Here is a 14826-nt window from a genome sequence, read left to right as displayed (position 1 = left end):
TTTCCACTTGAACGGTGGTTTTTATTACTGAGACATTAAACAAATCTCGACAAATAGAGGAAATTTGACTGTTTTGGGAGATATTCCAAAGAGGGAACCAATGTCGGCCAACTTGGAACCAGAAATTTCAAATTACAGCCAAGTCGAAACGTCCATACCTTCAAACTACTGTATAGTGAATTCTCGATAATGTGAACACTCAAACTGGCATTGAAAAAATCAGGGATTAACGGTAAATAGGCTGGTCGAATCGATAACTATATTCCAACTATATTCCATATCATCCACTTTATAAAAAAGTTATCCAGCATACGAGCATTACGACAAATGAAAGATCTTTGCCAAATTTTAAAAACATTTGAAATGCATGGACAGACATGTAACTTTAACTTTAGAAAATCTGATATTTTATTTAGGGTTTTAAAAATTCTTCGTAATTGTAGAGTTTTTTCATACTGTTATTATCAATAAAAACAATGTTGTTTCGAATTATTTTGACCGACACTGTACATGTGAATGTGGATCTAATACTTGTCGTTGACATGAGTAAACACTAATTTAGATTGTGTACTGTTGACACACATTAACTACACATTCCCTGAATGTTGGTCGTGTATTCTTGCCGAGGAACAACATACAGAGGGTGTACCGGTATATTCCTATATCGACATGTATATATGCGATATAATTTTAAATTATTCTGGCGCTTGCAAATATATATTTAAGACTAAAATTTAAAATAAAAACGAATATAAATGCACCTATAGCCAGATTCAAAGTGTATATCCGAAGTATGTATATTGAACAAAATGTTTATGTCCATTAAAATTTCAATCACAATTAAATAAAATCTTAATAAGGAAAGTAGGCTCAAAAATTATTAACTAAACGTTAAGTAATCGAACTAGGCACGCACCTATTTTTCATACTCACCATATGACAGTCGCTACACACAATCTTATGTGCAAGTTATATTCATTCATACATTCCACTCTTCTGTTCAGAAAGTCGTTGTCATTACCGTACCCATATTTAGCTCAGCAAGCTTCGTTTCTTTTTTCAAGTTCACTCGAACGTAAGTAACCGGAGCGATGCCATCCGGATGAATGAGATTTTATGATTTATTCAATATGTATGCAGATTCACCGAATTTACACAAATTGAAATTCATTGGCAAATTGTGTTTGTGTTTACAAAACGAGTGCATCTTCGAACGAGATGGGCTTTGTACGGCAATGAGGTTTGACATTTTGCCTCAATCTCGGCAATATTATCTTAAATAGTTAAATCACCTGATACTTAGTTGTAATCAATATTCAAAATGAAATTTATACATACATACGTATGCGTATCTCTGCATCTGGGTTTTATACGCACATGCGAGTATATTAGACATTAAATATAACAGACGACTCTGCATAAATGTATTTTAACATTTTTAATGTAAATCTTTAATAGTCCCTTCGAAATATTTGTTCCTACTATAAGGTTACCAGGCCCCCATTTAATAGTAAAATGCACTGTAAACAACACAACACATAGCCGTACGTAAAACAGTCTTGGAAAGAAACTCAAAGTTTCTAATGAGTTCATAAGTTTACGCATATGCAGTATTTTGTTTTTCCACAGTGCATATATCAGGAAATTACTGTATCTTGTTATAAGACTCTGTACAACAGATTGGTGTTGGTTATAACAAGTATACGAGGAAACTTAAATGTAAATCACTATGAATATATGACGTTTCCAACCTAATTTGGAGTTGGATGTGAAATATAATATTTGGAAAATGTGGCTAATCAAAAAGAGAGACTTTACTGAAATTATATGGATTTTTTTATCAAATTTTAGTCAATACGGATTTAGAAGTTTATTAACACTTAAAACAGGTAACACTTAACAGGTAAAAATGCAATACGAAACATTTTCCTGCACTTATAGACATTTTATGTGTGTGTGATTGACGCCAATAGTTTGTAAGACCGCAAAATATTGCTCCCAGATCTACCTCTTAGTATATCGATCATCGTATCTCGACTAGCTTAATCGATCTAATTATGTGGGTTTGTCCGTCCGTCCGTCCATTACAATTTGTAAACAAACACAGGGCCCTGTTATGTATCAATCATCCGGTTCTTACCAAAGAACACAATTCAGGTCTTTTTTAAGTTAATTACTTACACTTTCGTTCTGATAGTCGGAGTCGGAGTATTCTTGTTTTTCTATGTAAAGGAATATTATTAATAAAATAAAAGTTGTACATTATGATAGATAAATATATTATTATATCGTATATTTTTTTAAATCTTAAATTAAAAAAAAAAAACATTAAATACAATTTTTAAATGGACACTTTACTCAAACAGCTACAAATGATGGAAACAATATCTATTAATAAGGTCAAGTCTAATGTCAAAAACTTGGACTTTGTTTACGTTTTCATAATGAAAGTCAATTCACAATAATGGATTTTTACAGCAAACATGAGAGGCAGCTGACTGGTCTTCCTGGACAACCTTATTAACAACGAATACAATTTATTCTGTAGGGCAACACTATTTCTGCAAAGTATCATGTTGATATTTATTTTTGTTGTGCAGAAGTTCGAAAACTTCAATTCAAGTGGGAAGCAGAAGAGAGTTATAATCTGACTCTGTGTTCCAGAATATATCCGAGAAACTCGGTTGAGACTTTGATATAAGTCCCATATATAGGATTGTCGGATTACCAAATAGTTCACTGAAGTCGTAATTTAACAAAAATGACGTATTCGATTTTATTGAAATAGGTTCAAAAATATATGTTGGAACGCTTGAAATTACATTTAAATTAAATAAGAAATATAAAAACAAATTATAGTTATAAATTTGCTTTTATATTTCTTATTATTTATTTGATTTTTAGTATAATTAACAAGTATTTGCAGACAGTTGGCACATTTTCAACTACGGCTTTTGTACTTTCCTTACTGGTTTTACTTCGAAAAGGTGGAAGAAACAAAGTGTATTTAATTTCGTTCAAAAAAGATAAAATGTCCTTGCGCATACAGTAAGTGTTGAAATCTACCAACTACACAAATTCATTTATTATCGATAGCGCTAGCGGAGTCCTATTTTCTTTATGGCTTATGTCAAATTTTGCCACCGTAAATTACTTTCTTCAATGTATTTCTTGATATACAATTTGAAATCTAATTTTTAACATTGATTTTTTACGAAACCAAACTAAATTGGCATTTAAATAATACATACATTTTTGTTGAGTTACATATTGTAACGTTGTTTTATAAATTAAACCATTTTGCTACTGTCTCTAGTAGTAAAATAATTGTTGAATAGGGTGTTCCTACTTTTCATTCAATGAGGAATGTCATAGTGTGAATATTAAAATTTATACTTTGGTTAAAAAGAAAGATAATTTAACCATCATATATACTATATAACATAGATACATACAAGTCGGAAGATGAGTTTTGTTTTTGAAGGTAAAATGTAAGAATGTTTTACTCACAAAATATCCAATACCTCAACATTTTTTATGAGATGCATCAATAAGTCTATTTAACGGTATTTTTTTATTTCTCTAATTATGTTGCTTGTAATTATTGTGATAACAACTTTGTTAAATTGTCATTGCTGCATATTTCCAATAAAAGTCCGGCCGGTCTCATTTAATGCAGTTTTCATTAATCTCTTATTAACCCGCTAAATAGGAAATGTCGATCATAAATATTTTATTATTATTTTTAAACCCCTCATGCAACATACACCCTAATGTGAACACGAATATGGACAGCTACTTATATAATTGTTTTTACCTGTGACGTTAGTGTATTCCCACAAATATGGGAAAATAGTAAAACCGGTTCATGATGTGTTTTATCCAAACAACATCCATTCCATTTCAGCTTGTCTCACGCTTACTAAGAATTGTATGCGTACAGTGAGCGGCCCAACAATGCTCCACATCAGCGTTTTTTTGTTTTCATTGCGGTGAGGTGAAATCGTTTTGTTCACGTTTGTTTTTGCTGTGTATACTGAGATCGTTTTGACTCTATGTGGTTGGGGTCTGATTTGTTTGGCAATGAAAATTCAGTTTGTTTAGTGAAGCCGACAAAGTTAGACCACATTTGCCGCAAGATATCAACAGTTTGTGAGATTCGGATTAAATTAAGTAATTTGTTTTTTTAATTCTTTTTTCTTAAGAAGTGAATTTGAGTGGTAGCATGTTTTGAATGTGTTTTGAATCCCTCTATAAGAAATACAGCAACGAAATATTTAATTTTAATTGTTGATCTCTTTTCTTTACTTTTATTTCTTATAAAAATAATCCACCATAAACAATTAGTCGCTACTATACGGACAAACAAAATGAATGACGAACTATTCGTAAGTGTTAATTTTCAAATAATTTTTGCCTATCTGTTTTTCACATCCAGTGTCAGGACCCATGTATCTGCGCTCTATTATCACTAGTTTGTTCATCTGATCTTTGTCTATTTGTTCTACAAATCACTTTTATTATTATTATTTTTTCGTTAGTAATTTTAACTTCTATATACAAACACAAAATGAGTCATACTTGCCATTCATCATTAAATACAATTTTATTTCACTTCTTTTGTGTCTAACTCTAATTGTAGCACCACATTCATTTGTGATTCATATCTGGTGAAAGTCGTGTTTTTGTGTGTCGATGTATGTGTATTTGTAGGTGTGGAGTCACGGTAAATTGTCTCGAACCACGCATTTGAATAATTTCTAGATGTATGTGATTGCCGGCTTTTGTTTGTTTATTTTGATTTTTATTGTTTGCAGTGTCAAATGTTGCTACTGTGTGTGTGTGTGTTCGGCGAACAAAACAATGTACATTAGGTCATATAGAAATTTTTGTGAATTATATATATTTTTTTATTGACCGTAAATAAATATTTCATGTTAGTCTTATGGGATTTATTATTTTTTTATCAAATCTTAAATTATGAAGTAGTTGTAAAATATGTATTTGTTGATCCAAGTCGAATGATTTGTTTTGACATACACACACTCTGGGTCCATAGGATTTAAATAATGTAATTTCTAAAAAATAATATTGTTAATATGCACCAACATATTTAATGAGGTATAACCCTAAATCCACTTTTCACATTACTTAGACCCCATGTTTTATTTGAAAAATCGGTTTCAGACAATTTGGAATGTCCGAATTACAAATGCAACCAATATAGTTTTGAGATCAAATAAAAAATATCAACAACACAAAATTGATATGAATAATAATTTATGGGCTCTTTGAGTTTTTCTGAAGTAAAGAAAAATCTATACCAAGTAGACAGCAAATGAAATGGTTTATTTCATGTTAAATATGTTGCCAAGTCTCGATAAATCTTTTAATATGTATTGCAGAATTTGAGGTTAAATTTCGCAGGTTCCGATTTTGCCTTATTTAAATTTGTATACCCTTCACCACACTGTGGTACAGGGTATTATGTCTTTGTGCATATGTTTGTAACAGGCAAAAATAATCGAGATAGCCCCATGGTTACTTTTGAGAATATGCATAGAATCACTTTCTGAGTCGATTTATGCATGTCCGCCCGTCTGTCCATGTTAAATTGTAAACAAAGTGCAGGTCGCATTTATTATCCGAATTGGATGAAATTTGGCACAAGTCATTTATATGGCCCAAGGACGAACCCTATTGAAATCGGTTCAGATTTAGATATAGCTCCCATATATACTTTCCTCCGATTTAAGGTAAATGGTGTACCAATATCCCTTAATATCATTCGTTTTGACGAAATTTGGCACAGCGTAATAAATTAGGTCTAGAATGATGTGCGCTAAGTTTCGTGAAAATCGGTTCAGATTTAGATATAGCTCCCATACATATTTTCGTCCGATTTAACGTAGATGGTGTACCAAAGGCCATTAATAGCATTCGATTTGCACAAATTCATTACTGCGTAATGAATTAGTTCTAGAATGATGTGTGCTAAGTTACTTGAAATTCGGATCAAATTTAGATACAGCTCATGTATATAGCTTCGTTCGATTTTATCTAAATGGTGCACCAAAGTCCCTATACATCTTTTGATTTGCATGAAATTTTGCCCAGGCTACTGAATTAAGCCCAGAATTACGTGTGCTTAACTAAGGGAACTGATGAGGATCTGTGGCGTGATCCGAAACTATAGTCTTCCCTGCCTTACCCCTCGGCAAACAATGCCATACATTCCCCACTAATAAATAGTTGTTTTTTTTATAAAAACAACAAACTGGGATTCAGTCTGACTATTTTGCAAAAACAAAATTTTTAACATCAATTTTACTATAAATCGTTTTCTATAAATTTGTCCCATGGTACGCAAACGAACTAAAACTGGCCGAATAAAATCAAACGTATCATAGATTGCAGAAGGACAGGAATATGTTCCTTCGAGGGAACATTGCCATGTAATTGTAAGGATACATATGTACAATATACCCAAAGTGGTGAAAGGTATCATATAGTCGGTCCAGTCCGACTTATCAACTTTACACATTTCAAGATATACCTCCTATATCGGTCCGCCTTCATCAATAGAATTACTATCAAAAATCCCTTTCAGGCACTCGCATCTTGTCCGGATTGATTTTTCCCGTTATAGTCGTGTACCTCCCACATGATCAACTCGATTAATTTTATAAATATCGAATAAAACGTTAATTCGTTACTCATTCGAATGCATTTGCAAGAATGTTCAAAAATAACATAAGTTATAGTTAGGCCACGTCACCACAATTATTTCCTTAATTATAAATGCAATGAATAAAAATGTATTAATATAGAGTTGAGTCATATTAGTTTGTAAACTTGCAGTCAATCTTAACAAATGAAAAAAGCGTTATGTTCGGACGGGCCGATCCCTCCACTATAGGTATATGACATATACTTCCAATGAAAATATAGGGTACATACCATAAAGTGGACCTATACCGATAAATCTACAAACCGATTTATGTAAACCATTATGTACACCAAATACAAATATCCGCAATTTTCATTGGGGATTTTTCCTCTCAACCTGTACTGATAATGAACGGTAAAGTATAAAATCCTCAAACTACTGTAATTAAGATTACAATGTTATATGAGGCTATGCCTATAGAAGGACCAATATTGATTACATAGTGTAGGAATTATTGAATATTTCCGGTTATCATTATATGAGGGATATGCCGAGTTTGTGACAATATATGTCAATTTCGAACCCAATATTTTAGTTTTGTATCTCAATTCATTCCTTCATGATCTATAATTATATGAGAGACTTGCCTAAATACTGATGATATATTTCATTATCGTCAGGTTAGAGTTTGTTATTACGACATCCTTAGAAAGCGTAATGATTACAACCGATTGCTAAATCGTCTTAAAATTCCATAATTTGTAGAGTAAAACTGAGAATACATAGATATTTGTTACCAATAAGAACCCAGTGTAATTTTAGCGAATTCAGTTATGAAACGCGCCTAAGAACCCTAAAATACCGAAAATTGGGGGTATAGGGGCGATTCGAAAAAATTGACCTATATTTATAATTTTTAGTGGGGAGATTTGCTACCCAATAAGAACTCAAAGTTTGGGGATACCCTTTATGGGAGCTATGCCTAAATGTGGACCGATATAGCCCATCATGGAAATTGACCAGCTTGCAGACAGAAGACTCTATGCAAAATTTTGGCGATATATCTTAATTCGTTTAGACGTTACAGTGATTACAACAGAATATATATACTTATAGGGTCGGAAATGATTTTTTCGATGCGTTACAAACGGAAAGTATAACGGAGGGTATAAAAATGTAATTAATTGTTGTAGAGGTCGTGGTACACATAAACATTATATAGCTTGACTTCAATATTCTAGAATTCTTATTGGCTTTCTTCATATATTGGAATATTTTTTTAAATGCAGTCGAAAACATTTAAAACAAACTTTTCCTGTGACGTTCAGCAAGAAGAATGTCATTGAAAGAATATTCATATTTGTCAGTATGCAGTCGATATAAATTTTAATTAAACATATTTAAATTAGTAATAAAGATAATTTTTAAAGAAGGTTAAATAAATTTGGACTCTCCATGCATCTCATTACTATGATTGTTGGTAATTTTGTTAATTGTTGACATGACAAAACACAGTCACTTTTCCTTGTTTTAATATTCTTTGTACAGGTGGTTGAACTTGTTGCCTTCATTCCTGTCTTATAAACATTCTCCAATGACATATACATTATATACAGTAAAACTTAGAACATTAGCCACAAAATTTGTCGTGACAACACACATTTGTCTGATATATGGTGAATTCATATGTGGTAGTGTTTTTCATGAATGAGTGGTTTCACTGTATATGTCTCTTAACAGTGCTCATCAGAAAAAATGTTAAATTTCCCATTTAAAAAGTAAATTAATTATGTACATAACAAGCCTAATTAATTAGAACACCTATGGCTATTTGGACACGAAATTGAATTGAATGTGTTCATTCCTTACCTTGGAATGTAGTGGCGATAACAATACCTTAACCACTAACAAAGGAAGTTATTTTATTAACATTAGTGAAATTATAACAAGTAGGAATAATACATACAATAAAATAGTGTTGCCATTGTTACGAGCATGGAAAAAATAACTCCTGACCAATAAATCAATATTGCTCTAAATAATTAATACAATAGTTGTGCTTAATATGATAATATGTATTTTACCCTCCATATGCTTTACGCCTTGGAACCCACATCCATGTGTCACTTAATCTCTTCGAGGTAATCATTGCAGACCCTGTGGAATTATTTATAGAGGTCCTAATTGATTTTGAGGACTAAAATGTGATTCATTCCTTAGCGTTTAGTTAAGATTCATTATGGATTATAGTCCATTTTAGGAAATTTGATGATTTTGGTCAATATTACCATATTATATCAATTGAGTCCAAAATGATGTGTATCATATTAGCTTTAAATCGGATCTGATTTAGTTATAGTTCCTTATCGCCCGATATCATGTAGCTGACAGAACGTTTTATTAATTATTCAAATGAATTGGGATAAGGTGCTGAATTTTTGCATACAGTTTTATTTATTTTTAAATGCAATTTGAAAGAGGTTATATATGAGTCAACGTGTATGTGGGAAATTATAAAATTCTTTTAAAATTCCATTTAGAAAAAATTTATTTTTTTGTCAATTATCTGGTTGCGCGTCCTAATTATAAGAAAAAATTAAAAAAACACCGGGAATCCGGCTTCAAAATGTCAGCATCCTTTTTGTGTGGATGCAGTGCTTGTATCGAAAAATCATACATTAGAACCTGATGACAACTTTGATTTATTTTTGTATACTCGTTATTATTGTGTTAGCACAAGTTGGAGTTATTAAAAGAAACAACCTGGAAACCCTACAAAGTGTATACACAACAAACACCTGCACATACACAATTTGACAATTCAAAACACACGCACATATATACAAACACACATACACTACCGATACAACCAATTGAAGGTGGAATCTATTATAGTAATAGTACTTATCTTAATGACTACAAGACCCACATATTTTGTATTGTTTTCTTACTTAGCCGTCCTTTTTGACTAATTTTGTGTCATTTCTTTAATAGACCAAGGGATGGGTCCCCAAGCTTTTATTGATTGTAACGTTTTTACTAATGTCATGTCGTCTGTCATTACAAGCGAAATCTATAAATGTAAGTATAAGTAGATGTTGAGTATATTTGTATTGTGTATCAATTGTTACGCTTATACGGGCAAAGTCACGTGAATGTTACTGGACGCCTCCAAACCTACATTTGTTCAGTTCACCGTGACAATATTACATGATTTGAATGCCTATGCATGATTTTGTTATTGCATGCAATAGCTATATGTATTATTTTAATAAACTATGTAGCAGTTTCTGAGCTAAATAAGTGCTACTGTTGAGTAAGAAAATGGAAAATATGAAATTGCTCTAAAACGGTTGTCCGTTCATGTCGATACTAAAAAAAATAAGATTAATTTGTGCGACCAGTCAAAAAAAAAACTTTTTGGTTTGCGAACATTATTATTGGGGCAGTTGGTTCCGAATATGATATTTTGGCACGTACTTTGTCATAAAAGAAAACTTTGTCAATCTTCAAAAATATGCACTTTTTTCATCAATAATTTTAATTTCATCAATTACTAAGTCTTATTTCATTGAACCATTTTATGTAAGTTTGAAAAAAAGACATAGTAGACCCTTTGAGACTATTTTGCACTAATTCCCAAACAAATCATATGGAAGTTTTGCTTTCGGGTATAAAATATCCGATAACGGTCTAAGCTTCGGTACAGCTCCTTATAAATGTCATACGATCTTAAGTATTTTGTTAGTTTTGGCAGCATCGAAGAAACAATTTTGTTTATAGCACATATAATCTTGAAATGCTTATAGTTAGGAACATTTCAACCAAAACGTTTTTAAAAGTGTGAATGAAACCGTAATTCCTAACATAAAACTCAAAGTGTTCACTTACATTTTATAGTTGTTAATTATTTCCTTTACTGTTTACATTAGCCAGTCTTTACTGTATTGCCGTAGTTGTAGACAATAAAAAAAATAAATAATAATAAACCAATACGCATATACATATATGTACATATCTGGATATAAAAAAGAAAGCAATAATCATTGTGGTTTGTCTTATTTTGTCTGTCCAGTATTCATGTTCGGTAATAAAAACACACACAACAACAATCAATTAATATCGCATTGTGCAGTTATGCTTAATTAATTTAACTGAAAGGAAAAATTGCCGCTTATTAACAACAACTATTTAATATTAACTCCGCTTCAACTGTGGTTGAGTGTGTCCGTTTGCTTGCATGTATGTGTCTGACTGCGTGCCTGTTTGTGTGTTTATGTCGCCTGTCCGATAATGAATAAAATTGCGTAAATTATTAATTCCTTGTATTAAATTGAATGTATCAAAAGTTAAACCGAATAGAGAGAACAAAGTGAGAATTTCTTAATTGTTTATAATTTTAATAACACTGAGTTCATTCCACTTCGGCTAACCGCAATTATTGTCACAGTATTGATATGAATATTTTTATTGCTGCAGGATTTCCAACAGCTCGAAGCTAACATTGTCAATAAGTCATTGGCCCAGTTATCGGCAGGCGATATGGATCCCATAACAAAATTACGTGCCTTATGTTTGTCTCGCGGTGCCACCGGTATCAATGGATTGGGCAGGTGAGTGCATTTTATGGTTTTTGTTCAAAATATTATACTTATCGGAATTTTAAATTGTTTGTTTTTTGGAAAATTTTATATCAATGTTTTCCAATATAATTTATAAAAATATTTGCATATTTTTTTGAAGAATAACTAAATTTAGTGTGGTATTGTATGTTTACATTTGATTTTTGCAAAATGGTTATGGTTAATGGTTTTGGCACTTCAAGTTTTTCATTTTTAATGAAAAAATCCCCGATTTCCCTATTTATGGTGGAACGGAGAATCCCGAAGCAAATGAAATATTAGTCATATTAATTCATTAGTCATATTAATTCATATTCATCATATTAATCAGCAAATCAGATTAAATCAGTTAACAAGCGATGCAAATCAGGACGTCCTAAGGCTGGCGTTAGTGTATACATTAATTGTGCCATTCAGCTTGTAACTTCGCAAATTAATTTCTATAAACCGTAGACTTATCGTCTTTTCCATTAGATTCAGCAGATGTAGCCATGGAAAAGCAATATGGTGTTATTTTCATTTAAAAATTGTCTGTCGGTGTTGCCGACAGATATAGCCTATGATTTGTGGCGATGTTAGAATTACACACAGGTTCTATTATTCGCTTCGATCAAATCGGCTATTCAATTTACTTTAAATTAATGTTACAAGTTTATAAAATATTTTCCCTTTGTCAGTGAGGTTCAAGAATAAATTTACTTTAAATTAATGTTACAAGTTTATAAAATATTGTCCCTTTGTCGGGGAGGTTCTATAAGGTGTGGACCAATTACTCAAGTATTCGGACTTGATCTAGGCTTGGAAAGATAATAGGTTGTGTAAAGTGTGGTTCAAGTCGAACATTACATTCGCCTGATATTTAATTTATAAATATTGACAATTTTGACCCTTAGCGGAGTTACCAGAAGGAGAGAACCAATGGGTCCCATCATCGGATAGTCCATACGCATGATATTATTGACAATTTTGTGGGGAGGTACAGGAAGGAGTGTACCGATATTCCCCATCTTCGAACTTGAACTATGTTTGAAAGAAATAATGTCATGTACAGACGAGCGCTGTTCCATATCTCGTACGCTGTTCGACCCTTAATTATGAAGTAATTACTTAGTTCCCCATACAAAATTTTCTGAGCAAACACCGACTTTTGTACATTGTTCAATTCGAATCACTCTCCGAATAACCAAGAATTTTGTCCCATCCCTAAAAATTGAGAGAATATCTAGTTTTTATATATGCAGAAGGATGTACATTTTGTAATCTACATAATGCAATATGTATTTCTTTCCCTTTGGTTCTAAATAGCGTACAAAACGAGAAACAAACAAAAATTCTCCAATATTTTATGTATTCAGAAAAAATGGAAAACATGAATTAAAAGTAAATAGATATGGATTCATACCATAGTCAGGAGAAAGAGAATTATTTTTCTATTTAGATCCAAATGTGATCCACGCAAATATGTTAGAATTTTGGTGTAAAACAAGAAACTAAAAGTTTGAAATAAAAAAACTGTGATGACATGAATTAAGAATATTAGTTACTGTCTTCGAGAGTTATCGCGCGCTTCAGCCGGCCAGACAGACGGACGAACATTTGAAAATTTACTCCAAATTGGCTGAAACGTATTTAATTCAAAGAAACATGGGGTCTAAAACCAATATTTCGATGGGTCAGGGTATTATGGCATTGTGCCGCGAAATATTGGTCCAAATAGTTAAATGTTATATATAGTACATTGTTTCTTATAATTTAATGATAAATATTGAATAGGAGTATATTTAAATTTGATTAAACTCATTAATACTTTACGTTTGCTTATCCACATTTTGCGTTTAAGCAGATTACAAGACCATAAAAGGTGCTTATGTTGTACTAAGAGCATCAACTAAGAACATATTTTTTAAAGATATAATTATTTTTTTACATTTCACTGCCGTGCATACATACCTACCATAGACAAACAAACATATTTTATACTTGTCTTGCTGCCTAATTAATTTACATTAACTGCTCCCATTTACAGAATATTCCGCAATATGGATGATGATGGCAGTAAAGCCCTAAATGAGTACGAATTTACCAAAGGCATCAAGGAATGTGGTTTAGATGTGAGTAATGAGGAGATTAAGGAGATGTTCCGCAGGTAAATGAGCCACATTTTAAACAAAGATATTAATTACGTTTCATAAGAAGAAAAATAATAATTTCGGCTTTTCATGTCGCCTTAAATTTCATATTTCATATCCCGCCATAACCGAAGGTTGTTACAGCGTTGTACTTACATTTTTTTTGTATATTTGGTTATTGATGTTTTTTCTGTTTTCACGGTTCTTCTATTTCCAGTTTCGATGAGGATGGCAGCGGTTCCATTAACATGACTGAATTTTTGCTTAAGCTAAGGGTATGAATTTTTTGTATTAAAATGAAGGAAAGGGTTTTTTAATAAATTATTTTTTCTCTTTTCGTGTAATATTCTATTTTTTCTTTATTTAAACAAACAGCCTCCCATGTCCCAGGCTCGCTTGGCAATGATTGATAAAGCCTTTAGTAAAATGGATAAAACTGGTGATGGTGTCATTACCTTGGAAGACTTGAAAAATGTGTACACAGCCCGCGAACATCCCAAATTCAAGAGCGGTGAAAAGACTGAAGATGAAATTTTAACTGACTTTTTGCATAATTTCGAGGGCGGCCGTGGTAATTTGGATGGCAAAGTATGTTTCAAGTATTATCTGTGAATTCAAAATTTGAATTGAAATCTTTTGTTATTTTCATTTAGGTAACGAAAGAGGAATTTATCAACTACTACGCCACCATTAGTGCCTCCATCGATAACGATGAATATTTCGAATTTATGATGAAAAAAGCATATGCCTTGGAATAAGCCACTATAACTAATTGTATTTTTGTTTTCAATATTCCTATCCTACTTGTATGTTTTAATGTTCTTGTGACGATATATTTTGCTAACAGAATTTGTTTTATTAAAAAAAAAAAAACTTCAAAGTATTATATGTAATTCAAATGTTAAGATTCCATGATATTTTTATTAACTAATAAAACATAATTACAAATGCATTAATCCTTTAAAATATTCGGAATTCACAAAAAAAAACATTAAGGAAAGTAGTAAAGTCGGACTGGGACGACTATATGATACCCTTCACAACTTTGAGTATATTCTACATATGTATTCTAACATACGTAGCGTGTTTGTTATATATCTATATTTGAACCTATTTCAGGGAAACTTGCCAGAGACTAATTTATAATACTTCAGTACGTTGTGTCAATCGGCTTAGCTATGGATCTTTTCACGAATCTTAGCAACATCATTCTAGACTTAATTCAGTACCCTGTACCAAAATTCGTGCAAATCGAAAGATATATTGAGACTTTGGTGCACCAATTACATAAAATCGGATGAAAATATATATGGGAGCTACATCTAAATCTGAACCGATTTTCACACGTCATTCTAAACTTAATTCATTCAGTATGATTTTCAGAGACTTTGGTGCACCAATAACC

The 14826-nt window shown here is 31.8% G+C and overlaps 1 protein-coding gene across 2 annotated transcripts; it reads left to right on the top strand.

The window, feature by feature from the left end:
• The first annotated feature begins 4344 nt into the window (after positions 1 to 4344).
• LOC133322452 (calcyphosin-like protein) lies at positions 4345 to 14203 on the top strand. 2 transcript variants are annotated; one of them, XM_061531447.1, is made up of 7 exons: positions 4345 to 4388; positions 9665 to 9751; positions 11150 to 11283; positions 13319 to 13438; positions 13639 to 13696; positions 13797 to 14009; positions 14075 to 14203. In XM_061531447.1, exons 1-7 carry the CDS (start codon positions 4371 to 4373, stop codon positions 14177 to 14179), a joined length of 735 nt encoding a protein of 244 aa, XP_061387431.1. In that variant the 5' UTR covers positions 4345 to 4370; the 3' UTR covers positions 14180 to 14203. The 2 variants fall into 2 exon arrangements, with proteins under 2 accessions (XP_061387431.1, XP_061387432.1); XM_061531448.1 differs by lacking the exon at positions 9665 to 9751 and having other exon boundaries at positions 4348 to 4388.
• Positions 14204 to 14826: the final 623 nt, after the last annotated feature.

This window comes from Musca vetustissima, unplaced genomic scaffold, assembly GCF_032173495.1.
Source record: "Musca vetustissima isolate MV318-11 ecotype Yass unplaced genomic scaffold, APGP_CSIRO_Mvet_v1 utg75452, whole genome shotgun sequence".
NCBI classification, from domain to species: Eukaryota; Metazoa; Arthropoda; class Insecta; order Diptera; family Muscidae; genus Musca; species Musca vetustissima.
This window is presented reverse-complemented; position numbering and strand designations above follow the sequence as displayed.

Excerpts from the sequence above, each read along its gene's own strand:
- LOC133322452 (XM_061531447.1), top strand. Across the intron at positions 13,697-13,796 it reads AATTTTTGCTTAAGCTAAGG|CCTCCCATGTCCCAGGCTCG; the intron begins GTATGAATTTTT and ends TTAAACAAACAG. Across the intron at positions 14,010-14,074 it reads GTGGTAATTTGGATGGCAAA|GTAACGAAAGAGGAATTTAT; the intron begins GTATGTTTCAAG and ends ATTTTCATTTAG.